The 26,308-nt window shown below is 43.4% G+C and overlaps 1 protein-coding gene across 1 annotated transcript; it reads right to left on the reverse strand.

The window, feature by feature from the left end:
- mmp25a (matrix metallopeptidase 25a) lies at positions 1 to 26,308 on the reverse strand. The gene is made up of 9 exons (XM_038988539.1): positions 25,627 to 26,308; positions 24,861 to 25,008; positions 10,497 to 10,807; positions 9,850 to 10,029; positions 9,609 to 9,705; positions 9,400 to 9,482; positions 3,874 to 4,023; positions 3,363 to 3,644; positions 1 to 492 (listed from the first exon to the last, which is right to left on the reverse strand). The coding sequence occupies exons 1-9, from the start codon at positions 25,781 to 25,783 to the stop codon at positions 230 to 232; spliced, it is 1,671 nt and encodes a 556-aa protein (XP_038844467.1). The 5' UTR covers positions 25,784 to 26,308; the 3' UTR covers positions 1 to 229.

Genomic DNA, 26,308 nt, shown 5'->3' on the forward strand with positions numbered 1-26,308 from the left:
CTAGAAGCACAAGCATTTCGCTACACTCACATTAACATCTGCTAACCATGTGTATGTGACAAATAACATTTGATTTGATTTAAATGGCTTATAGTCCTCTGAGCACTGAAATCATCACAACTCCTGAACCCTGCTTGCTGTCTGTCATTTTATCTATTTAATTTAATTTTCACCAAATCATTGTAATCATTGTAGTTGACAGAGAAAAAAACATTGAAAAAAGTGAACACTAACATACAGAAACAGAAAATAACAACAAAACAGAAACAGACACTATAATTAGCCAATAAGATGCTTGTATTGTTACAGTTCTGCTCCTGTCACAGTCTCTGCCTGTAGGGTGAGGCATCTTGGGTAAGTGGGTGGGAGTTGGTGCACCAACTTTACATTTCATCCAATCCACTGCTGTGGATTTTGGAGTGATACTTCCCTGGTCCAATCCCCCTCTCTTTAGCACCCAGTAGGAGGTGTCCTTGAAGAAATAAGCATCTCCTGAGGGGCAGAGGGAAGAGAGTGATTGTGATATGGTTTGTGTACTTCAAGGAGAGATGTGGTCAACTAAACATATTGGGAGATTCTCAATTGGTGTTGCTCGACTCCTCGCTTCCTCTCCTCCATCCTCTCCTCGCCTCCTTTTGAAAAAGGTTGAGGTATTCTAGGAGCGGAGGCGAGAAGAGGAAACGTTGAAAGAAATACGCTTGTATGAAATTAGACTCTCCTCCACTCGTGCGTCATCAGGCAAATTACATTTACAGGGGAGGAATCCTAAAATAAAATGGTTATATAACTACTTTTTAAATGTGTGCATGCTTTTCTCCTTCGAGAGGGTGTGGTAGACTTTTCCACAATTGAGAATCTCCCAATATCACACTCTCAGTAAAGTTGCATATAATATATTTACATTCTATTCATGTGACGAATGGGGCATTCATGTGCTTGTGGGAAGTGGGAAATTATAAGTCCAACATGATTGTGTTCAAGTGCTTTTAAAGTCGGAACAATTATTCAACCAAAAAGATTTAGGTAGCTAGATAAGCTAGCTAACATTGCTAATAATAAAGTTAGCTAGCTTTCTTAACATTTACAATATAGTCAAACTGGATATATTCACATTGCTAAGTTTGTAATTGTCAAATTGATTTGTTATCATCTTTTGGTTGAAAAGGTGAAAGGTCAGTGGTAAAACGTCACAACAAAAAATACTTGTTTTCCCACTTGTAATTCAAGCAAAACTTCCCAGTCGGAACTTCCGATAACTCCTACAACACATACAGTACCAGTCAAAAGTTTGGACACAACTACTCATTTAAGGATTTTTCTTTATTTTTACTATTTTCTAAAATGTAGAATAATAGTGAATACATCAGAACTATGAAATAACACATATGGAATCATGTAGTAACAAAAGAAAGTGTTAAACAAATTAATATATATTTGAGATTTGAGATTCTTAAAAGTAGCCACCCTTTGCCTTGATGACTGCTTTGCACACTCTTGGCATTCTCTCAACCAGCTTAATGAGGTAGTCACCTGGAATGCATTTCAATTAACTGGTGTGCCTTGTTAAAAGTTAATTTGTATAATTTTTTCCCCTCTTAATGCATTTGAGCCAATCAGTTGTGTTGTGACAAGGTAAGGGTGGTATACAGAAGATAGCCCTATTTGGTAAAAGACAAAGTCCATATTATGGCAAGAACAGCTCAAATAAGCAAAGAGAAACGACAGTCCATCATTACTTTAAGACATGAAGATCATTCAAGAAAATGTCAAGAACTTTGAAACTTTCTTCAAGTGCAGTCGCAAAAACCATCAAGCGCTACGATGAAACGTGCTCTCATGAGGGCTGCCACAGGAAGACCCAGAGTTACCTCTGCTGCTGAGGATAAGTTCTTTAGAGTTAACTGGACCTCAAATTGCAGCCCAAATAAATGCTTCACAGAGTTCAAGTAACAGACAAATCTCAACATCAATTGTTCAGAGTAGACTGTGTGAATCAGGCCTTCATGGTCGAATTGCTGCAAAGAAACCACTACTAAAGGACATCAATAAGAAGAAGACTTGCTTGGGCCAAGAAACACGAGCAATGTTCATTAGACCGGTGGAAATCTGTCCTTTGGTCTGATGAGTCCTAATTTGAGATTTATGGTTCCAACCGCCATGTCTTTGTGAGACGCAGAGTAAGTGAACGGATAATCTCTGCATGTGTGGTTCCCACCGTGAAACATGGAGGAGGAGGTGTGGTGGTGCTTTGCTGGTGACACTGTCTGTGATTTATTTAGATTTCAAGGCACACTTAACCAGCATGGCCACCACAGCATTCTGCAGTGATACGCCAACCCATATGGTTTGCACTTTCAACAGGACAATGACCCAAAACACACCTCCAAGCTGTGTAAGGGCTATTTGACCAAGAAGGAGAGGGATGGTGCTGCATCAGATGACCTGGCCTCCACAATCACCCAACCTTAACCCAATTGAGATGGTTTGGGATGAGTTGGAACGCAGAGTGAAGGAAAAGCAGCCAACAAGTGCTCAGCATATGTGGGAACTCCTTCAAGACTGTTGGAAAAGCATTCCTCATAAAGCAAAGCTGTCATCAAGGCAAAAATATATTTAGATTTGTTTAACACTTTTTTGGTTACTACATGATTCTATATGTGTTATTTCATAGTTTTGATATTTTCACTATTATTCGACAATGTAGAAAATATTTAAAAAATAAAGAAAAACCCTTGAATGAGTAGGTGTGTCCAAAGATTTGACTGGTACTAAAAGTGCCCCAAAACTACACTTTACTATGGCTTAAGGACCCACAAAGCTTCTCTCAGAGTACTGTAGTGTGGTCCTGTATTGGTCAGTTGGTAGAGCATGGTGCATTTTGCTATGGGGCGGAGAGAAGATTTTGCAATTTCATAACTCATTTCATGCAATTCTACTCATTTTGCCCAGGGGCCCGGCAAAAGAATTTGCAGTTTTACAGCTAATTTCCTGCAATTCTACACATTTTGCCATAGGTCGGTATTTCGACCATGCTTACTACAAGTTTAGATAGCTGGTCGCTAGACTAATTTACCAATCAAAAAAATGTTAGCGGACATGGGCTACTGTAATTGAGTAATTGAGTGACTGACATAATAGAAATTATGCAAAATTTTGAAATAGCACCTTTTGTATTCATTGTTCTAACTCTCAACAGTAAGTTGCGACCCCAACTGAGTTCCTAAAAAAAAATGGATCCGCGGGCCTACAAAAGTGGGGGCCGCCAGTTGCCCATCCCTGGGTAAAATGGTTGGATTGGGTAAAGGCCAATCTGATCCTGGATCTGTGATTAGGTGCAAACACTAACTTAGCGTATTTCTTACCGTCTCCCCAGCTGATGATGTCATCGGGGTCAGAGGGCACCCCTGTCCAGAGGGAGGCCATTTTGGGGTACCCCCCCTCCAGTTTCCTGTCCTGCCCCCCTTCGTCAAATCTCCAGAACTCCCCTCCGCTGAACACGTACGTTTTCCCATTGTGTGCCCACACAAACACCGCCTCCACCCTCTCCAGTGGCCGACCCTCCATGGTACGCATGCCCCATTCCTCTAGGGAGCGTGGGTACCCAGGCAAAGAGGCCCTGTCTTTGAACATCCAGTACTGGGCTCCTGCACAGAGAGTAGAGAGGACAGAGGACAACCAGAGAGAGATTAATCACATTGAAATATATAATTTATCAGACATAAACAGATAGAAGACGCTCATTTGGGCATTCATATACTACTCACACAAGCACATAACAGTAAGCAATATACAATTGAGAATACTATGTATTTACGGTATAACATATCATATTATGCAGTATTATATATTTTTGAATATTTTCGCCTATCTCACCAATGAAGAAGATGATGTGTCCGTCGCTCCTTTCATAGACTGTGTCGATCCGGTCCAGGCTTAGGGGGAGCCCAACCCAGAAGTTGTGGATCAGTGCTGGGTTGAAAGACACCAGAGAACCCCACTGCTGAGCACGCCAGAAAAAAGCACCTGAGAGAGGGAGGGAGAGAGAGAGAAAATAAAGGGAGAGGCACAGGTTGGGGGGGAGAGAGAATGGGAACGTGTGTGTTTTGGGTGTACAGTATACAGTAAGTGTATGCACTATGCATACGTATTTGTGTACAATGTACGGGTTACAGTTGACCTTAGATAAGTGATAAGGGAAAAGTTGCACGATAGACAGTTTGTTCCACAAATCTAACAACGTAAATGTATTGTATTTTATCTAAACAGTCTTCATGCAAAAAAAAATGATATCCACTTCTATTTTCGCAATGTGATTTACATTTATCCAAAACTCCTATACCAACAATACATTGGGCTTTGACGTCAAGAAAGGAACAGCCTGCTGGTGGCTTCGGTGATGGAGGCGAATTGGGTAAGTAGGTACTAAATTGCCCAAAGAGTTTTGTCATGTTATGTTGCTGGGTAGATGATTTTTTTTAAACAGTCCATGCGAAACGAACTGGCCCACTCGGATCTAGCATGGTGTTTGGGAATGTAATAGGCCAGCTAGCTAGCAAGCAAGCTACAACAACTCGCGTACATCAACACTGCACGTTTTGCAAAAATAAATGGTCAAATACCAATTGGATTAATGTCATCTTTTGTTTCAAGGTATGTCTTTATTTTTGCTGAACTGTGATCTTTATTGGCCGATATACGTTGCAGGATATCATGGTAGCCAATGTTGGGTCAGCCATTATAAAAAAGAAACGTCCTCTCACTGTCAACTGCGTTTATTTTCAGCAAACTTAATATGTGTAGTCCGTGGGGCGACGCACAATTGGCATAGCGTCGTCCGGGTTAGGGAGGGTTTGGCCGGTAGGGATATCCTTGTCTCATCGCGCTCCAGCGACTCCTGTGGCGGGCCGGGCGCAGTGCGCGCTAACCAAGGGGGCCAGGTACACCGTGTTTCCTCCGACACATTGGTGCGGCTGGCTTCCGGGTTGGAGGCGCGCTGTGTTAAGAAGCAGTGCGGCTTGGTTGGGTTGTGCTTCGGAGGACGCATGGCTTTCGACCTTCGTCTCTCCCGAACCCGTACGGGAGTTGTAGCGATGAGACAAGATAGTAATTACTAGCGATTGGATACCACGAAAATTGGGGAGAAAAGGGGATAAAATGTATTTAAAAAAAATAAAAAATAATAATATGTGTAAATATTTGTATGAGCATAACAAGATTCATACAACTGAGACATAAACTGAGCAAGTTCCACAGACATGTGACTAACAGAAATGGAATAATGTGGGGGGGGGGTCAAAATCAAAAGTAACAGTCAGTATCTGGTGTGGCCACCAGCTGCATTAAGTAATGCAGTGCATCTCATCCTCATGGACTGCACCAGATTTGCCAGTTCTTGCTGTAAGATGTTACCCCACTTTTCCACCAAGGCACCTGCAAGTTGAGATCCGGGCTCTTCGCTGGCCATGGCAGAACACTGACATTCCTGTCTTGCAGGGAGTCACGCACAGAATGAGCTGGTGGCATTGTCATGCTGGAGGGTCATGTCAGGATGAGCCTGCAGGAAGGGTACCACATGAGGGAGGAGGAGGTCTTCCCTGTAACGCACAGCATTAAGATTGCCTGCAATGACAACAAGCTCAGTCCGATGATGCTGTGACACACCGCCCCAGACCATGACGGACCCTCTACCTCCAAATCGATCCCGCTCCAGAGTACAGGCCTCGGTGTAACGCTCATTCCTTCGACGATAAACGCAAATCCGACCATCACCCCTGGTGAGACAAAACCGCGACTCGTCAGTGAAGAGCACTTTTTGCCAGTCCTGTCTGGTCCAGCGACGGTGAGTTTGTGCCAATAGGCGATGTTGTTGCAGCTGATGTCTGGTGAGGACCTGCCTTACAACAGGCCTACAAGCCCTCAGTTCAGCCTCTCTCAGCCTATTGCGGATAGTCTGAGCACTGATGGAGGGATTGTGCGTTCCTGGTGTAACTCGGGCAGTTGTTGTTGCCATCCTGTACCTGTCCCGCAGGTGTGATGTTCGGATGGACTGATCCTGTGTAGGTGTCAGCTGTCCGTCCTGTCTCCCTGTAGCGCTGTCTTACAGTACGGACATTGCAATTTATTGCCCTGGCAGTCCTCATGCCGCCTTGCAGCATGCCTTAGGCACGTTCACGCAGATGAGCAGGGACCCTGGGCATCTTTCTTTTTGTATTTTTCAGAGTCAGTAGAAAGGCCTCTTTAGTGTCCTACGTTTTCATAACTGTGACCTTAATTGCCTACCGTCTGTAAGCTGTTAGTGTCTTAACAACCATACCACAGGTGGATGTTCATTAATTGTTTATGGTTCATTGAACAAGCATGGGAAACAGTGTTTAAACCCTTTACAATGAAGATCTGTGAAGTTATTTGGATTTTTACGAATTCTCTTTGAAAGACAGGGTCCTGAAAAAGGGACGTTTCTTTTATTGCTGAGTTTACCTGGATTTACTGTTACTGCTGCTAGTAACATTAGTACTCCGTTTAGTATGTGGTTAGCTATAGCTACCATCGGCGAAGAACAGTTTTAGCACGTTTGGTTATATACGTTCAATGTCTACTATGATGATAAAGGTTTATTTTGATTTTGTATGAGAAACACTGTGATGTGTTTCAAGGCTGCTAGTGGTTAGCTAGTAGGGGTAAGCCAGCAGGGGTGTAAAAGGGGCTATGCTAAAAGCCTGCGCACTGTATAAGTGCCACTGTGTACTCTCTGTTTAGGGCCAAATAGCATTCTAGTTTGCTCAGTTTTTTTGTTAATTCTTTCCAATGAATCAAGTACTTATCTTTTTGTTTTCTTTTGATTTGGTTGGGTCTAATTGTGTTGCTGTCCTGGAGCTCTGTGGAGTATGTTTGTGTTTGTGAACAGAGCCCCAAGACCAGCTTGCTTAGGGGACTCTTCTCCAGGGTCATCTCTCTGTAGGTGATGGCTTTTATATGGAAAGTTTTGGAATCGCTTCCTTTTAGGTGATTGTAGAATTTAACGTCTGTTTTCTGGATTTTGATAATTAGCGGGTATCGGCCTAATTCTGCTCTGCATGCATTATTTGGTGTTTTACGTTGTACACTGAGGATATTTTTGCAGAATTCTGCATGCAGTCTCAATTTGGTGTTTGTCCCATTTAGTGAATTATTGGATGATGAGCGGACCCCAGACCTCACAACCATAAAAGGCAATGGGTTCTATAGAAGGCCTTTTTTGCCTTGTCTCTCAGCTTGTTCACTGCTTTTTGAATGTTACCTGTGGCGCTGATGTTTAAGCCGAGGTATGTATAGTTTTTTGTGTGCTCTACGGCAACGGTGTCTAGATGGAATTTGTATTTGTGGCCATGGCAACTGGACCTTTTCTGGACCACCATTATTTTTGTCTTACTGAGATTAACTGTCAGGGCCCAGGTCTGACAGAATCTGTGCAGAAGATCTAGGTGCTGCTGTAGGCTCTCTTTGGTTGGGGACAGAAGCACCAGATAATCAGCAAACAGTAGACATTTGACTTCAGATTCTAGTAGGGTGAGGCCGGGAACTGCAGACTGTTCTAGTGCCAATTCGTTGATATATATGTTGAAGAGGATGGGGCTTAAGCTGCATCCCTGTCTCACCCCACGGCCCTGTGGAAAGAAATGTGTTTTTTGTTCATTTTAACCGCACACTTGTTGTTTGTGTACATGGATTTTATAATGTCGTATGTTTTTCCCCCAACACCACTTTCCATCAATTTGTATAAAAAAAATAAAAGGTAAAATACATAAATATAGCAGACCCCCATGCCATATTGAGTCAAACGCTTTTTTGAAATCAGCAAAGCATGAGAAGACTTTGCCTTTGTTTTGGTTTGTTTCTTTGTCAATTAGGGTGCCGTCTAGCGTGCAGTAATTTGGCAAAAAGCCCATTTGACATTTGCTCAGTACATTGTTTTCACTGAGGAAATGTACGCGTCTGCTGTTAATGATAATGCATTTCATTGAGGATACCATATTTTGTCCTGTAGTTCATTCAATGTAATTGGAGAATCCAGTGGGTTCTGGTAGTCTTTAATAGTTGATTCTAAGATTTGTATTTGATCATGTATATGTTTTTGCTGTTTGTTCTTTGTTATACGACCAAAAAGATTGGAGAAGTTATCTATCTGTTTTGGATAGATAACCCTTCGTATTGTTGTTTGTTTAGTGTTTTCCAATTTTCCCACAAGTGGTTAGACTCTGGATTGTTCAATTACATTGAGCTGATTTCTGACATGCTGTTTTTTCTTTTTCCGTAGTGTATTTCTGTATTGTTTTAGTGAATTACCATAGTGAAGGCGTAGGCTCAGGATTTCTGGGTCTCTATGTTTTTGGTTGGATAGGTTTCTCAATTTCTTTCTTAGGTTTTTGCATTCTTCATCAAACCATTTGTCAATGTTGTTCATTTTCTTCGGTTTTCTGTTTGACATTTTTAGATTTGATAGGGAAGCTGAGAGGTCAAATATACTTTACACCTTCACTCTTACAGTGGGACGTTTTGTCCAGGAAGTTGTCTAAAAGGGATTGAATTTGTTGTTGCCTATTTGTTTTTTGGTAGGTTTCCACACTACTTTCCTTCCATCTATAGCATTTCTTAATATTATTTAGTTCCTTTGGCTTTGATGCCTCATGATTGAGTATTGCTCTGTTCAAGTAGACTGTGATTTTGCTGTGATCTGATAGGGTTGTCAGTGGGCTGACTGTGAACGCTCTGAGAGACTAGGTTGAGGTCGGTGATAAAGTAGTCTACAGTACTACTGCCAAGAGATGAGCTATAAGTGTACCTACCATAGGAGTCCCCTCGAAGCCTACCATTGACTATGTACATACCCAGCGTGCGACAGAGCTGCAGGATTTGTGACCCGTTTTTGTTGGTTATGTTGTCGTTATTGTGCCTACGGGGGCATATGGGGGAGGGAATGCTGTCTCCTCCAGATAGGTGTTTGTCCCCCTGTGTGCTGCGGGTGTCAGGTTCCTTTCCAGTTCTGGAATTTAGGACACCACAGACTAGTGCATGTCACTGGGCTTGGAAATGATTGATTTCCCCCTCCAAGATAGAGAAGCTGTCCTCATTATGTGGATTCTAGTAGGATGATATAGGTAGCACACAAGAGGAAATGTTCCTGTGTCTTTCTCTCTCTCTGCTGTGTGTGCATCTTGCTAGCTATCACTCAAATGATTTCTCTCATTTTACTAGCTGTCACTCAAATGGCGAGGGACTGAAGGTCATCGACTGGAACTCAAATTGCTAGGGGGCTGGATCACGTGCGGGAAAATTTAGAGAAAATGGCGCCACACAGACACTGACAGTCCCAAGCCCATACATTTTTCTATAGTTAACATGCAAAATGGTTGTTCTTCTTACCCTTGAAGAAGAAGACTTCTCCTCTGATGTTGGCAATGGCATCATATTTCCCCTCACAGCGATCTGGCAGAGCAGGGTCTGGGCTGTGTTTTTAAGGGGCGGTAGTGAGAGGGTACTGTATCTTTATGATATTTTCATGGTATTGTCATATAGTATCTTAACTATAACAAGTTGTAGTATTTGCAGTATTTCCCCAGTTATACACTCACCGTGGTGTTAGTCTTGGGGATGGAGGACTGGGCAGGAAAGGTAGCTTGGGAGTGGTGGAGGCCGGAGTGGGATGCGTGGCAGACTTTCTTCTCTTTCCTATGAAATACCATTTCAGTATTTTTGAACATTTGTGTTCCTGTGTCTCTGCATATGGGTCTTTCTAACATTTCCCTTTGTTGAGGACCCAAACGAAGACTTCAAATGTGTGTGTGCACTGTGTGTGATTGTGATGGTGTGTACCGTATATAGCCTGTATTCCCTGCCTGTCATCTGTAGGTAGTGTGTAGCTCTGGATGTCCCCCACAGTCCCCTGGTAGTATGGCCTCATGATGGAGGGATTGGAAGAGGTATGTGAGAGGCCCAGGGCGTGGCCAAACTCATGCACCGCTACCGTGAAGAGATCAGTGGTGCCAATGTCATCTGAGAGAGAGATGGAGAGGAGAGAAAAAGAGACAATAGATCTCAAATCAAATTGTATTTGTCACATGCTTCGTAAACAACAGGTGCAGACTAACAGTGAAATATTTACTTACGTGCCCTCCCCAACAATGCAAAGAGAAAATAATTGAAATAATTGAAAAATAATAACACAAGGAATAAAAAAATAAATTGTAACCATTTAAATTGTAACAACTTAGCTATATACAAGGGGTACCAGTACCGAGATGATACATATACTGTAGGTATAGGCTATTTGGCAATAGAGGGAGAATGACAGAAATGGAGGAAGGGGAAAAAAAGGGAGACAGAGGTTGGGGGAGCTAAAGATGAAGAGAGAAATGGAGGGAGGGGAGAGAAAGGGAGAGATAAAGCAATTAAAATCTCATTATGTTATTCACAGAAGTACACACTGTTTATGTGTGTTACGCCCTAAGCCTCTCCCTCACCTCCATACCCGTAACTCCAGCTCTCCCCATTGTCAAAGTGGGTGTCCCCCGCCATGTCTGCCGTCCCGGGGAAGAACGCGTGAGCCAGGGTGCCCCCTCTGCCATCAAAGGGGTACCCGTCCTCGTGGTAGGAGCTGGGGAAGGACACCCTGAAGTCCCCCTCTTGGTCGGGGTGGTCCCGGGAGGGGCGAAGAAGTTGGAAGTTGAGGGGGGTGGGGTTGCTCCACACACGGAGGGCGTAGGTGAGGATGAGATCCACCAGTTCGGGGTGGAGGGAGGGGGACAGGGAAGGGGAGGGGTAGCTGAGCACACTGGAGTGGGGGAGGATGAGGGAGGGCATGAGAGGAGATTTGGGTTGCAAAGGGAGGGTATATTACTGGAAACTTTCTAAGTTTACCTGTAAACTACCATAATTATCTTTCAAGGATTTTATGTAATCTATCACAAGACATATAGTGGCCCATTAGGGCACTTCAGAATATGGACCATCAATTTAGTGAATACCATTGGTGTGTAATATCAGGGATTCAAATCAAATCAAATTGTGTTAGTCACATGCGCCGAATACAACAGGTGTAGACCTTACAGTGAAATGCTTACTTACGAGCCCCTAACCAACAATGCAGTTAAAAAAAAATACAAGTAAGAACAATAAATAAAAGTAACAAGTAATTAAAGAGCAGCAGTAAAATAACAATAGCGAGACTATACACAGGGGGGTACCGGAATAGATTCAATGTGCGGGGGCACCGGTTAGTTGAGGTAATATGTACATGTAGGTAGAGTTATTAAAGTGACTATGCATAGATGATAACAACAGAGAGTAGCAGCGGTGTAAAGGGGGGGGGGGGGGGGGGGGGGGGGGTAGTGCCTTGAAGCCGGAGGCCGAGCAGTTGCTATACCAGGCAGTGATGCAACCAGTCAGGATGCTCTCGATGGTGCAGATGTAGAACCTTTGAGAATCAGAGGGCCCATGCCACATCTTTTCAGTCTCCTGGGGGGGGGAATAGGTGTTGTCGTGCCCTCTTCACGACTGTCTTGGTGTGCTTGGGCCATGTTAGTTTGTTGGTGATGTGGACACCAAGGAACTTCAAGCTCTCAACCTGCTCCACTACAGCTCTGTCGATGAGAATGGGGGTGTGCTCGGTCCCGGTCCCATAGTCCACAATCATCTCCTTTGTCTTGATCATGTTGAGGGAGAGGTTGTTGTCCTGGCAACACACAGCCAGGTCTCTGACCTCCTCCTATAGGCTGTCTCGTCTTTGTCGGTGATCAGGCCAACATCTGTTGTGTCATCGGCAACCATACTGATGGTGTTGGAGTTGTGCCTGGCCGTGCAGTCATGAGTGAACAGGGAGTACAGGAGGGGACTGAGAATGGGAAAGGGCAGTGTGGAGTGCAATAGAGATTGCATCATCTGTGGATCTGTTGGGGCGGTATGCTAATTGGAGTGGGTGTAGGGTTTCTGGGATAATGGTGTTGATGTGAGCCATCTTCAGCCTTTCAAAGCACTTCATGGCTACAGACGTGAGTGCTACGGGTCAGTAGTCACTTAGGCAGGTTACCTTAGTGTTCTTGGGCACAGGGACTATGGTGTTCTGCTTAAAACATGTTGGTATTACAGACTCGGACAGAGAGAGGTTGAAAATGTCAGTGAAGACACTTGCCAGTTGGTCAGCGGCCTTGTGAATGTTGACCTTTTTAAAGGTCTTACTCACATCGGCTGCGGAGAGCGTGATCACACAGTCTTCCGGAACAGCTTGTGCTCTCATGCATTTTTCAGTGTTATTTGCTTAGAAGCGAGCATAGAAGTAGTTTAGCTCGTCTGGTTGGCTCATGTCACTGGGCAGCTCTCAGCTGTGCTTCCCTTTGTAGTCTGTAATGGTTTGCAGGCCCTGTCACATCCGATGAGCATCAGAGCTGGTGTAGTACGATTCGATCTTAGTCCTGTATTGATGCTTTGCCTGTTTGATGGTTCGTGGGAGGGCATAGTGGGATTTCTTATCGGCTTCCGGGTTAGAGTCCCGCTCCTTGAAAGCAGTAGCTCTAGCCTTTAGCCCAGTGCGGATGTTGCCTGTAATCCATGGCTTCTGGTTGGGGTATGTATGTACGGTCACTGTGGGGACGATGTCATCGATGCACTTATTGATGAAGCCAGTGACTGATGTGGTGCACTCCTCAATGCCATCGGAGGAATCCCGGAACATATTCCAGTCTGTGCTAGCAAAAGAGTCCTGTAGTTTAGCATCTGCTTCATCTGACCACATTTTTATTGATCGAGTCACTGGTGCTTCCTTAAATTTTTACTTGTAAGCAGGAATCAGGAGGATAGAATTATGGTCAGATTTACCAAATGGTGGGTGAGGGAGAGCTTTGTATATGTCTCTGTGTGTGGAGTAAAGGTGGTCCAAAGTTTTTTCACTCTAGTTGCACATTTAACATGCTGATAGAAATTTGGTAAGACTGATTTAAGTTTCCCTGCATTAAGTCCCCGGCTACTAGGAGCGCCGCCTCTGGTTGAGCATTTTCCTGTTTGGTGTACAGCTCATTCAGTGCCAGCATCAGTCTGTGGTGGTATGTAGACAGCTACGAAAAATACAGATGAAAATAGAGTAGATAGAGTATCTCATGATAAGCTGTAGACCACACTACCTCAGGCGAGCAAAACCTCGAGACTTCCTTAGATATCGTGCACCAGCTGTTTTTTACAAAAATACATAGTCCGATGCCCCTTGTCTTACCAGACGCCATTGTTCTGTCCTGCCGATACAGCGTATAACCACACAACTGTATGTTGATAATGTTGTCGTTCAGCCACGACTCCGTGAAGCATAAGATATTACAGTTTTGAATGTCCCGGTAGTTTAATCTTCCGCATAGGTCATCGATTTTATTTTCCAAAGACTGCACGTTTGCTAGCAGAATGGAAGGAAGTAGGAGTTTATTCGATTTCCTACGAATTCTCAGAAGGCAGCCCGCCCTCTGGCCCCTTTTTCTCCGCCTTCTCTTCACGCAAATGATGGGGGAACTGGGCCTGTTCCTGGGGAAGCAGTATATCATTCACGTCGGGCTCGTCGGACTCGTTAAAGGAAAAAAAGGATTCTGCCAGTCCGTGGTGAGTAATCGCAGTCCGGATGTCCAGAAGATCTTTTCGGGTCATAAGAGACGGTAGCGGCAACATTATGTACAAAATAAGTAAAAAAATAAGTTACAAACAACGCAAAGAAACAAACAAAAAAACGATTAGTTAGGAATACGTAAAACATCAGCCTTGTTCTCCGGCAATCATCTTGATTCAGAATGAAATAATCATTTGTTTTATAATTTTTTCAACACTTTTATTTATTTTACTATGTCAGTATGTATTTGTTTTGGCATCAAGCTGACAGCAGTTGTGAAAAACATTAATAGTTGGAAGAGTTGCAGAGTTAATTGAAAATAATGCCATTGTTGATTAGATGCTTTTTTCATTAGGCTATTTGGTCTATCTACTATATATATGGAAACAGTATTGAAACAGATACAACAAAAATTATCCTATAAATTAATTTAAAAAAAAATGTAATTCAAATATAAATGACCAAAGTTATGATAGATTGCCATAGACTTTCTGTTAATTACCAAAATTACTGAAGATTCCGGTAACGTTGGTAAACTACCTGTGGTATATTAACGAGGCAAGATGCAGCCATGCTGTTTAGCATCAAGTTTAATAACAGAATGAATTGACATGTGCATTCTCATAATGCACTTTGACCTTGACTATGGTACGGCGACCTGCGTGTACCAATATTACTATTAACCCTATAATGTAATACCATAATTTAACCATGTAGTTGTTATAGGCTAATTAATACACTACATCATCTACTCCTTTTAGTCTGAGAAACAGTAACAAATGACCCCTATTAAATGGGCAGCAGGTAGCCTAGTGGTTAGAGCGTTGGACTAGTAACCGAAAGGTTGCAATATCGAATCCCAGAGCTGACAAGTTAAAAATCTGTTCTTCTGCCCCTGAACAAGGCACTGTTCCTAGGCCATTGTTACTGACTTGCCTAGTTAAATAAAAGTTTTTTTTTAAATGCTTGTACTGTAAACAACTAAAAGAGTATGTATCTTTTAAACATTTCAATGAACAGTTTGACATCATACGTTTCTTTTTCTTACAACCTTTGCCCATACATCTTTTTCACATCATAACAATCCTTTCTCTATTTTTCAGCCTCATCAGTGTGAATGTGTGTGTGTAAAAGTCTTTCATGGCTGTAACGCTGGGGGTGGTCTGATGACCCTGTGCGAGCAACGCAGGCTTTGTGTGTCTGCGTTCAAATGTTCTTGTCTCACCTGTACAGTGTCAGTTGTGTCAGTCAAAGAGTCAGTTACCACCTGAGATGGTGTTTCTGTAGCAACTCATGCTCTCAACTGATCCCCGTGTCATATGTGGACTGTCAGTGTCTCTGCCTATCACTTTGTAAGATACTGGACCTGTCTGTGTGGCAAACTCAGGTATCCATCTCGGTCCTCCTCCCGTTGTATTTCGCAGGTGCACGGCATCATCCACTCCAAATGACCTTTCCACTGTACGTTGGTCATGGTTAGAGCATTGGGCCAGTAACTGAAAGGTTGCTGGTTTGACTACTCGAGCTGACAAGGTTAAAAATCTGTCGATGTGCCCTTGAGCAAGACACTTAACCCTAATTTGCTCCAGGGGCATCGTACTACTATGGCTGACCTTGTAAAACATCACATTTCACTGCACCTATCCGATGTATGTGACAACATTTTTTGTGACAATATACTTTTACTTGTACTGCTTCCTGCGAAGCACAGCATTGGCTGTGCTGTGTTTGATGAAATTCAGTCTGGTGCGAACATGTCTGCTCAAGAAGAGGTCAGCAGGCGTTTGTCCTGTTGTGCAGTCCGTTGTGGTGCGGTACTGCAGTCAGAACAAGGAGATCTTGTCCTCTATGTCCAGAGTGCTACTGGCAAGCTTTATTAAACCATTTTTGAATGTCTGAACATACCTCTCTGCCAGCCTTTTGAAGTTGTGTGTCCGTGCGTGCTGGTGGAGTGTAGGATTCACAAACATCTGGAATTAGTTTTGTCCGTTACGATTTGCTCAGGCAATCCGAATGATGAGAACAACTTCTCAGTCTGGTTATGGTAGCATGTGAAGTGATTTGTGACATTCTGAACACTTCTAACCGTTTAGAGTGTGCGTCAACCACTATCATAAACATGGGCTTGCACAGTCTGTGTAAACATTTAACACTCACCATGGAACTCCCATGGATGCAACAAGACCTGTCGTGGTATTTCACACTTCTTGCAGATCGGCCCCACTTCTCTATATAGTTCTGGCCACCAGACATAAAGTATTTGCGAGCAAGTGCTTTTGTTTTTACAATGTCCTGGTGTCCTGTGTGTATTGCCTCATAAGAAACACCCTTCAACTGACAGCTCATTCCTCCGTGTGTAGATTTCAAGTTTTCTTCAACCTGTTCAAGCCAACCCTCCATGATATGTTTGTAAACTTTTGAGAGCTCACTCTCCATGTGTGTTGCTCTGGCTATTTGTGTAGCGTTCAGCGGTGCTTCCTCGAAGTGCTCTGTTAGCAGTGTGTGGATGTGAGCTGACAAAGTTCCGGCATTACTGGTCTCAGGTAGAAGTCATACGCTGACAAAATGTTGGCCTACCGCTGGATGCAATCGTAGGGAGGCTCTTGTCAATAAGTTAAATTGTCTCCCCCACAGATACTGATGGAACATTTTTACTCCATAGATTAGTCCCAAGGCTTCCTTTTCAATCTGTGAGTATTTCTTCTCAGCTGGGGCATCTCTATTTGGAGATGCCAAAGAAAGCCAAAAGAAAGAGGTACTCACGAGGCACAGATGTCAATTCAATGTCTATTCCATGTTGGATAAATGTAATTTCATTGAAATGACGTGGAAACAACGTTGATTCAACCAGTGTGTGCCCAGTGGGTAGTTTTGAGTCATAGTGGACTAAGACCTGATCACTCGTTAACAGCTCTTTTCATTTGTTCAAGGTATCCTGTTCCGGTTGTGTTCAACGCCAAGTCACTTGGTCTTTCAGCAACCTGTACAGTGGCGCTAGAACTGTGCTCTGCTGTGGCACAAGACGTCAATAGTAGTTAACGAGACCCAGAAAGGCCCTCCTTCACGTTTGTAGGTTCCGGACTGTGGCCCGTCGTAGGAGGTTCCGGACTGTGGCCCGTCGTTGGAGGTTCCGGACTGTGGCCCGTCGTTGGAGGTTCCGGACTGTGGCCCGTCGTTGGAGGTTCCGGACTGTGGCCCGTCGTTGGAGATTCCGGACTGTGAAATGTCGCCGGAAGCTCTGGACTGGGTACTGTCGCCGGAAGCTCTGGACTGGGTACTGTCGCCGGAAGCTCTGGACTGGGTACTGTCGCCGGAAGCTCTGGACTGGGTACTGTCGCCGGAAGCTCTGGACTGGGTACTGTCGCCGGAAGCTCTGAACTGGGTACTGTCGCCGGAAGCTCTGGACTGGGTACTGTCGCCGGAAGTTCTGGACTGGGTACTGTCGCCGGAAGTTCTGGACTGGGTACTGTCGCCGGAAGTTCTGGACTGGGTACTGTCGCCGGAAGTTCTGGACTGGGTACTGTCGCCGGAAGTTCTGGACTGGGTACTGTCGCCAGAAGCTCTGGACTGGGTACTGTCGCCGGAAACTCTGGGCTGGGTACTGTCGTCGGAAGCTCTGGACTATGGAAGCGCACTGGAAGCCTGATGCGTGGTGCCGGAACTGGTGGAACCGGGCTGAGGACACGCACCTCAGGGCGAGTGCGGGGAAGAGGCCCAGGCCGTACTGGACTGTGGAAGCGCACTGGAGGCCTGATGCGTGGTGCCGGAACTGGTGGTACAGGGCTGAGGACACGCACCTCAGGGCGAGTGCGGGGAAGAGGCACAGGCCGTACTGGACTGTGGAAGCACACTGGAGGCCTGATGCGTGGTGCCGGAACTGGTGGTACCGGGCTGAGGACACGCACCTCAGGGCGAGTGCGGGGAAGAGGTACAGGCCGTACTGGACTGTGGAAGTGCACTGGAGGCCTGATGCGTGGTGCCGGAACTGGTGGTACCGGGCTGAGGACACGCACCTCAGGGCGTGTGCGGGGAAGAGGTACAGGCCGTACTGGACTGTGGAAGTGCACTGGAGGCCTGATGCGTGGTGCCGGAACTGGTGGTACCGGGCTGAGGACACGCACCTCAGGGCGAGTGCGGGGAAGAGGCATTGTCATTGTCATAAAAGCAGTTTTGCAACGATCCTTGGGGTGCATCTCGACTTGCCAGTAACCACTGGCAAAGTCTAAAGTGGAAAACCACTGAGCACCGGCAAGCAAGTCCAAGGTCTCATCGATCCTAGGAAATAGAGTTCTCCCACTTAAAAAGATGAGAGAGGCCTGTAATTTTCATCATAGGTACACTTCAACCATGACAGACAAAATTAGAAAAAAAATCCAGAAAATCACATTGTAGGATTTTTAATGAATTTATTTGCAAATTATGGTGGAAAATAAGTATTTGGTCAATAACAAAAGTTTATCTCAATACTTTGTTATATACCCTTTGTTTGCAATGACAGAGGTCAAACGTTTTCTGTAAGTCTTCACAAGGTTTTCACACACTGTTGCTGGTATTTTGGCCCATTCCTCCATGCAGATCTCCTCTAGAGCAGTGATGTTTTGGGGCTGTTGCTGGGCAACACGGACTTTCAACTCCCTCCAAAGATTTTCTATGGGGTTGAGATCTGGAGACTGGCTAGGCCATTCCAGGACCTTGAAATGCTTCTTACGAAGCCACTCCTTTGTTGCCCGGGCGGTGTGTTTGGGATCATTGTCATGCTGAAAGACCCAGCCACGTTTCATCTTCAATGCCCTTGCTGATGGAAGGTTTTCACTCAAAAGCTCGCGATACATGGCCCCATTCATTCTTTCCTTTACACGGATCAGTCGTCCTGGTCCCTTTGCAGAAAAACAGCCCCAAAGCATGATGTTTCCACCCCCATGCTTCACAGTAGGTATGGTGTTCTTTGGATGCAACTCAGCATTCTTTGTCCTCCAAACACGACGAGTTGAGTTTTTACCAAAAAGTTCTATTTTGGTTTCATCTGACCATATGACATTCTCCCAATCTTCTTCTGGATCATCCAAATGCTCTCTAGCAAACTTCAGACGGGCCTGGACATGTACTGGCTTAAGCAGGGGGACACGTCTGGCACTGCAGGATTTGAGTCCCTGGCGGCGTAGTGTGTTACTGATGGTAGGCTTTGTTACTTTGGTCCCAGCTCTCTGCAGGTCATTCACTAGGTCCCCCCGTGTGGTTCTGGGATTTTTGCTCACCGTTCTTGTGATCATTTTGACCCCACGGGGTGAGATCTTGCGTGGAGCCCCAGATCGAGGGAGATTATCAGTGGTCTTGTATGTCTTCCATTTCCTAATAATTGCTCCCACAGTTGATTTCTTCAAACCAAGCTGCTTACCTATTGCAGATTCAGTCTTCCCAGCCTGGTGCAGGTCTACAATTTTGTTTCTGGTGTCCTTTGACAGCTCTTTGGTCTTGGCCTGGTGTCCTTTGACAGCTCTTTGGTCTTGGCCATAGTGGAGTTTGGAGTGTGACTGTTTGAGGTTGTGGACAGGTGTCTTTTATACTGATAACAAGTTCAAACAGGTGCCATTAATACAGGTAACGAGTGGAGGACAGAGGAGCCTCCTTAAAGAAGAAGTTACAGGTCTGTGAGAGCCAGAAATCTTGCTTGTTTGTAGGTGACCAAATACTTATTTTCCACCATAATTTGCAAATAAATTCATAAAAAATCCTACAATGTGATTTTCTGGATTTTTTTTACTCATTTTGTCTGTCATAGTTGAAGTGTACCTATGATGAAAATTACAGGCCTCTCTCATCTTTTTAAGTGGGAGAACTTTCACAATTGGTGGCTGACTAAATACTTTTTTGCCCCACTGTATCAACACCACTTAACACACTCCCCCTGCCACTCCCCTGAAAATCATGGGAATCTGCTTCCCCAAAACACATGTTTTCTTTTTCACGTCAAGTACAGCCCAATATTTCACCAGAAAGTCTGTCGCTATCAGTACACACTGGTCTGTGTTGCTAGCAACGACAAAATCCCAGGTCAGATTCAATGTTCATGACTGTGGACCAGGTCTCCAAGACTGAGAGAAACTGTCCATTTGCTACTTTAACCATGCTGTGGTATGGTTGCAATGTACCACTCTTATCTCCAGTAGCATTTCTCCATACCTGTTCGTGTACCATGGAAACCTGGACCCCGAGTCCACCATGACCTCATACTCGGAGTCAGCAAATTTGCACTCCAGGTAAACCCCACTCTCCACCACACTTGATGTAATTCTCGCTGTGGACTGGTCAGCTGTGCATGTAGTTGAAGCCGATGCTGCGCTGACATGGAAAAGGAAAGGACAGTTTTTTTCATGTGCAATGACATTTCCAGCAGGCCCTGCTATTGGTCGACGTAGGTCGTCCTCTGTCGCTCCCGGGGAAGCTAGATCTCCCTCTCCCTGGTCCGGTCTGTATCCTCCCGTGGCGTTTGCCATTGCTACTGTAGAAGACCCTTGAAACGCTCTGCTGCTTTGGTATGTCTGCCTCTGATGTGGCTGCCTCGCTGCCAGATACTGGACCTTAGTCCGCAACTGTGCAACTCTCTCACACAATGACTCGAACATCTCTTTTGGAACTCTTACACTGTCTCCAACTGGAGGCAGAGTAACCTTGCTTGTACCACACATGTACACTTTTTATTGTGCAGTGTCTTCACTTTCCAGCATTTCTAGCTGCTTTATCTGATCAAGCTCTGTAGCAATACTAATTGCCTCTTCCAACGTTTTTGGTACTGCCTTGCGCAGGTGCATACGCAGATCACTGCACCCAATGTGTGCAATAAAATGGTCTCGTGCCAGCGAATTACGTGTGCTCGTGCTATAATCTGGATAATCCTTTGAAGCTAGCCTGCTTAAATCATGCCCAAAGTCATGAATGCACTCAACGACTTTACCTTTTCTGTCCTGAAAAAAATGCATGATTCCAGTCAGCATGTTCCGGTGGCTCAAAATGCCTCTGCAAAGCCACTTTCACACTGTTGTAATCATTCTTGGTATCCTGAGGAAAAGTACTACAAAATCTCTGCGCATTTCCCCTCAGCAACAGCATGAGAAAGTTCAAACGATCTACCGCTCACCATCCGTTCACTTGCGCTGCTAACTCAAATTGTTCAATCCAAACAGTCCATTCATCTTTTTTCCCCTCGAAAGATTCTGACATGAACACCGGCTGGTCAATCCGACTGCACCCAGCTGATCCACCACCGGCTGTTGGTTGGTCAGTGTTTGTCGATTGCTGTTCCCGGGTTGTTCAACTTTTCCCTCCATTTTCCAATGCAGCTAACCAGCTAAAATTAGCCAAGCTCGTAAGTTGTTAGCTAGTTGACGTGCTGATCCCACCGTTGCCACCAATTTGTAACGAGCCTGTAAAGCCACCGAAAATCACACGTAGTTTGTTGACTAGTGTAAACAGTCCTAGGACACTGATTTCCCATAAATAACCAAGTTGTAATTTATTTGGATGAACACAGACAGTGCACCCCAGCACTGACCCGCCGCACAATCGCCTCACCAAAAACTCTCCCTCAGTATGCTCCAGCATCCTCACATACAGCAACTCATTTGCATAACATTGTGTGATAGCCTGAGAGACTTTTGAATGTGTAAAACATTAAACTATGAAAGAACAAGTTGATAAAGATATTTTGGATTCCCAGTAGATTACAACGGCATTGGACAAATAGTTGCTTCTAGCTGGTTGTTGATCATAGCTAGACAGCCATTTTCAAGTCTTGCTGTAGACTTTCAAGTCGATTTAAGTCAAAGCTGTAAATGGGCCACTCAGGAACATTTAATGTCGTCTTGGTAAGCAACTCCAGTGTTTTATGTTATTGTCCTGCTGAAAGGTGAATGTCTCCCAGTGTCTATTGGAAAGCAGACTGAGCCAGGTTTTCCTCTAGGAGTTTGCCTGTGCTTAGTTCTATTTCATTTCTTTTTATCCTATAAAAACTCCCTATTCCTTGCCGATAATAAGCATACCCATGACATGATGCAGCCACCACCATTCTTGAAAATATGAAGAGGGGTACTTAGTGATGTGTTGGATTTGCCTCAAACATAACACTTTTTATTCAGGACATAAAGTACATTTATTTAGTGCTTTATTGCAAACAGGATGCATGTTTTGGAATATTTTTATTCTGTACAGGCTTCCTTCTTTTCACTCTGTAATTTAGGTTAGTATTGTGGAGTAACTACAATATTTTTGATCTATCAATCAGTTTTCTCCTATCACAGCCATTAAATTCTGTAACTGGTTTAAAGTCACCATTGGCCTCATGGTGAAATCCCTGAGCGGTTTCCTTCCTCTTCGGCACCTGCGTTACGAAGGACGACTGTATCTTTGTAGTAACTGGGTGTATTGATCCACCATCCAAAGTGTAATTAATAACTTCACCATGCTCAAAGGGATATTCAATGTCTGCTTTTTATTTTATTTTTACCCACCTAACAATTGGGGTCCTTCTTTGTGAGGCATTGGAAAATCTCCCTAGTCTTTGTGGTTGAATCTGTGTTAGAAATTCACTGCTCGACTGAGGGACCTTACAGATAATTTTATGCGTGGGGTACAGAGATGAGGTATTCATTCAAAAAACATGTTAAACACTATTATTGTAAACAGAATGAGTCCATGCAACTTATTATGTGGCTTTTTAAGCACATTTTTACTCCTGAACTTCTTTAGGCTTGCCATGAGAAAGGAGTTGAATATTTATTGACTTTTAGCTTCAAATTTTGTATGAATTTGTAAAAAGTTCTAAAAACATAATTCAACTTTTACATTATGGGGTATTTTGTGTAGATCAGTGACACAAAATCTCAATTTAATCTATTTTAAATTCAGGCTGAAACACAATAAAATGTGGAAAAAGATAATGGGTGTAAATACTTTCTGAAGGCACTGTAAATGCATTAACGAAACATTATTTATAAAAATAAATCTATTCGTGGTTTTTAAACTCTATAATTTGTTTATAAGCTTGAAAGCTGTACTTTTAGTTTATGGTTGACACAGTTTGTTGGCCATTAGACAATCTGTGTTTCTCAACGAGTTCAAATCACATGAATGCATCCAACTGGTACAAATTCACTACTGGTAAATTTCCACCTCGCACATGGTTAAAAACGCAGCATCAGAGTGAAAGCGTTACTTTTTTTGTACATTTATTTAACTAGGCAAATCAGTTAAGAACACATTCTTATTTACAATGACGGCCTACACCGGCCAAACCCGGATGACGCTGGGCCAATTGTGCACCGCCCTATGGGACTCCCAATCACAGCCGGTTGTGATACAGCCTGGAATCAAACCAGGGTGTCTGTAGTGACGCCTCTAGCACTGAGATGCAGTACCTTAGACCGCTGTGCCACTCGAGTGCCCTACAGTGCCCAATATAACAATCCGGTCAGAGCAGACAATGCAAGGAACATTGTGAATGCTGAACATTGTGTTTTCCCGCTGTACCAAAACCGAACTGTGACCGTAAAACCACAATACCTACTGATATGTGGGTTTGGTGAACCGGTACAGCCCTATTAGGAACTTTAAAAAAGAATATATGTTTCAATATGAACATCTCCACATAGCCTATCTTCCCTATAGGTTTACATTAAAATTAAATTAAAAGGCAAAAATACAGTTCTAAAAATGTAATACGTTTTAGTTTGTATCGATGGTTGTTCGTCTTATCTCAATCGCCCACTGGAGTTTATAATTGACTAATTAGCCACTTTTTTTACCACTTACATCACTGATATCAATACAAAATCTTAATACTCTAATATTTCATGTGAATGTGATAATGCAATGACTGTGTGCTCCATTGATGTCTGTTTGTGCGGAGCTTGATTAGTAATGCCTAGGAATAGAAACATGAACGCTATGTAATTTGAGAAAATAAATATCTATGTGAAGGGTTGATGATTTTATACAATTCATCATTACAACTGACTGAACAGTTGCTGATTCTGTGTGTCATTGTGAATAATGAATCATATTTCCCCCCTTTTAGGGGTATAACATTACAATTGTATAGCTAATAGTGTTTGTAGATCCCTCTCTTTCCGGAACTCACTGAAACTCAAACCCTGGTATATGGCCCTGCCTGCATATACAGTACAATTCATAAGACAAAATCAATCAAAATACGATACAATGTAAAACAAACTAAAATGCAGCACAACACAAATATTCTAGAAAAACTGTTACATTCTTCAGTAAGAAGGTCCCCAAGCAATATTTTAAATTGCCGAGCTGTACCAGAACATCCAATTCTAATGTATTTTGTAGTTGGTTCCAGCAATGAGGTGTATTAAAACTAAAAGTGGATTATCCTAGTTTGGTGAGGACCTGAGGAACCTCAAGAGTTAACCAATCCTGTGAACAGGTTTGGTATCTCATGCTTTTATACTTTAACAAGTTAGGTGAGTCGGGAGCTTAGTAGTAGAGCTTTGGAAACAAAAAGGGAGTAATGAAGTGATCTACGCGATTTTAATAATGAGGACCAGCCAACCTTTTGATACAGGACACAGTGATGAGCATTAAAACAGTCACCTGTGATAAAATGAAGGGCACTATGGTAGATGGCATCCAAGGGTTTATGAGTAATGGCTGCTGCATTCTGGTAAATGGTGTCACAATAGTCAAGAACTGGCAGGAAAGTTGAGTGTACTGTACAATTGGCTTCCTGCTATTTAGGGACAGGCAAGACCCATTTCTAAAAAAAGAAGCCCACTTTAAATCTTAGCTTTTTAACTAGCACATCTCTGTTTGTTAAATGTTAAATCGAGTGGAGATTTATGGCCTAGTATGTGCCACGTAAACAGCTGGTAAGTGAGTGGTTTTGAAATCTGGTAACTAAGTTCATTCGGAATCTGGTAACTGGTGTTCTAGACATTGTCAAAAAACATGGTGTATAATTAAGCAATAAAACCAGAGAAGGTGTAGTATATTGGCAATATACCACGGCTAAGGGCTGTTATTATGCACGGCGCAACGCAGAGTGCCTGGATGCAGCCATTAGCCTTGGTATATTGGCCATATACCACAAACCCCCGAGATGCCTTATTGCTATTATAACGGTAAACAGTCATTTATTGTCATACCTGTGGTATACGGTCTGATATACCACGGCATTCAGAGCTCAAACCAACCAGTTTATAACTAGCATTTTTCAGCGACATCATACCTCCAGGTGATATCATTCTTTTTCCAGCTCAGCCCGGTCAAAGCATATCTCTTTTTCCTCTTCCTCCTTCTCTTCCTCAGGTCTTCCGTTCCGACAATGTCAGGCAGGGAACAGCGAGGGGTCTTCATCAAAGAAAGAGTAGCATGGTCTGAGGGAGGAGAGGGAGGGAGGGGGCCAGAGAGAGGGGGAGAGATAGAGGACATTCATATTTTTATAATTATATTCTATTCTTTCATCAGTGTGTACAATAACAGTTAGGGTGGAGAAACAAAGATGACGTTATCCAGGCTCACTCTATATATATACAGTATATATACTACTGGTCAAAAGTTTTAGAACATCTACTCATTCAAGGGTTTTTCTTTATTTTTACTATTTTCTACATTGTAGAATAATAGTGAAGACATCAAAACTATGAAAGAACACATATGGAGTCATGTAGTAACCAAAGAAGTGTTGAGATTTGAGATTCTTCAAATAGCCACCCTTTGCCTTGATGACAGCTTTGCACACTCTAGACATTCTCTCAACCAGCTTCCCCATGGAATGCTTTTCCAACAGTCTTGAAGGAGTTCCCACATATGCTGAGCACTTGTTGGCTGCTTTTCCTTCACTGTGCAGTCCGATATATATATTTGAATAAAACATATTTTTTTACTATTTTGTTTAATAACATTTAGGTATTTTGTCCATTTAGCAATACAACATTTTTTTCCAATTAAACATAATTAGACTCAGGGATGCAAAAGTATGCAAAAGAGTTTACCCAGTATTCCTGTCTCATCTAGCCCAGCAAACCTCTGCATCTGGCGGAGAGCTTTCTGGATGCCCTCCCTGGTCTGGAGCCTCTCTGTGCGGGGGTCCGGAGGGGGCAGGTACCCATACCGACTCAGCCAGTCCTCCACAGAGAGAGAGACACACATACATGCACAGAGTGATTCCTAATTCCTTGATATATTACGGAATATTTTCCACAATAATGTGAAGAAAGCATTTTTTTTTTAAAGAAGTGCGTTTGCGTGTGTACAAACACAAATGTTTGTGCAAAAAGACAGCTCAAGAATGACACCATACACACACATGCATGTACACACACTCTCTCACACACACACTGTGAAACTATCTCCAGTATGCATATACACTGGCCTCAGTTCCAAGGAATATTGTAAACATGCACCACTTTATGCAATTTATTGTTAAACATCAGCCAGCCCACATTTATTTGAGTCCAATGAGCTTTTCTTGTTTAAAACACATAAATACCATGAGCTTTTCTTTACGTTTAAAACACATAACTGAAGCATAAGATTTATGGGCAACACCACAGTCAAATAATTCTATGCAAATGGCAGTATGGATCTAGCGTAAATCATTAGTAGAGTCCCAATACTAGCATTGAACAAAGTATGCCAATCTGGATATTTGAACAATGCCTATGTATGAAAACG

The sequence above is a fragment of the Salvelinus namaycush genome, chromosome 3 (assembly GCF_016432855.1).
Source record: "Salvelinus namaycush isolate Seneca chromosome 3, SaNama_1.0, whole genome shotgun sequence".
Classification (NCBI taxonomy): domain Eukaryota; kingdom Metazoa; phylum Chordata; class Actinopteri; order Salmoniformes; family Salmonidae; genus Salvelinus; species Salvelinus namaycush.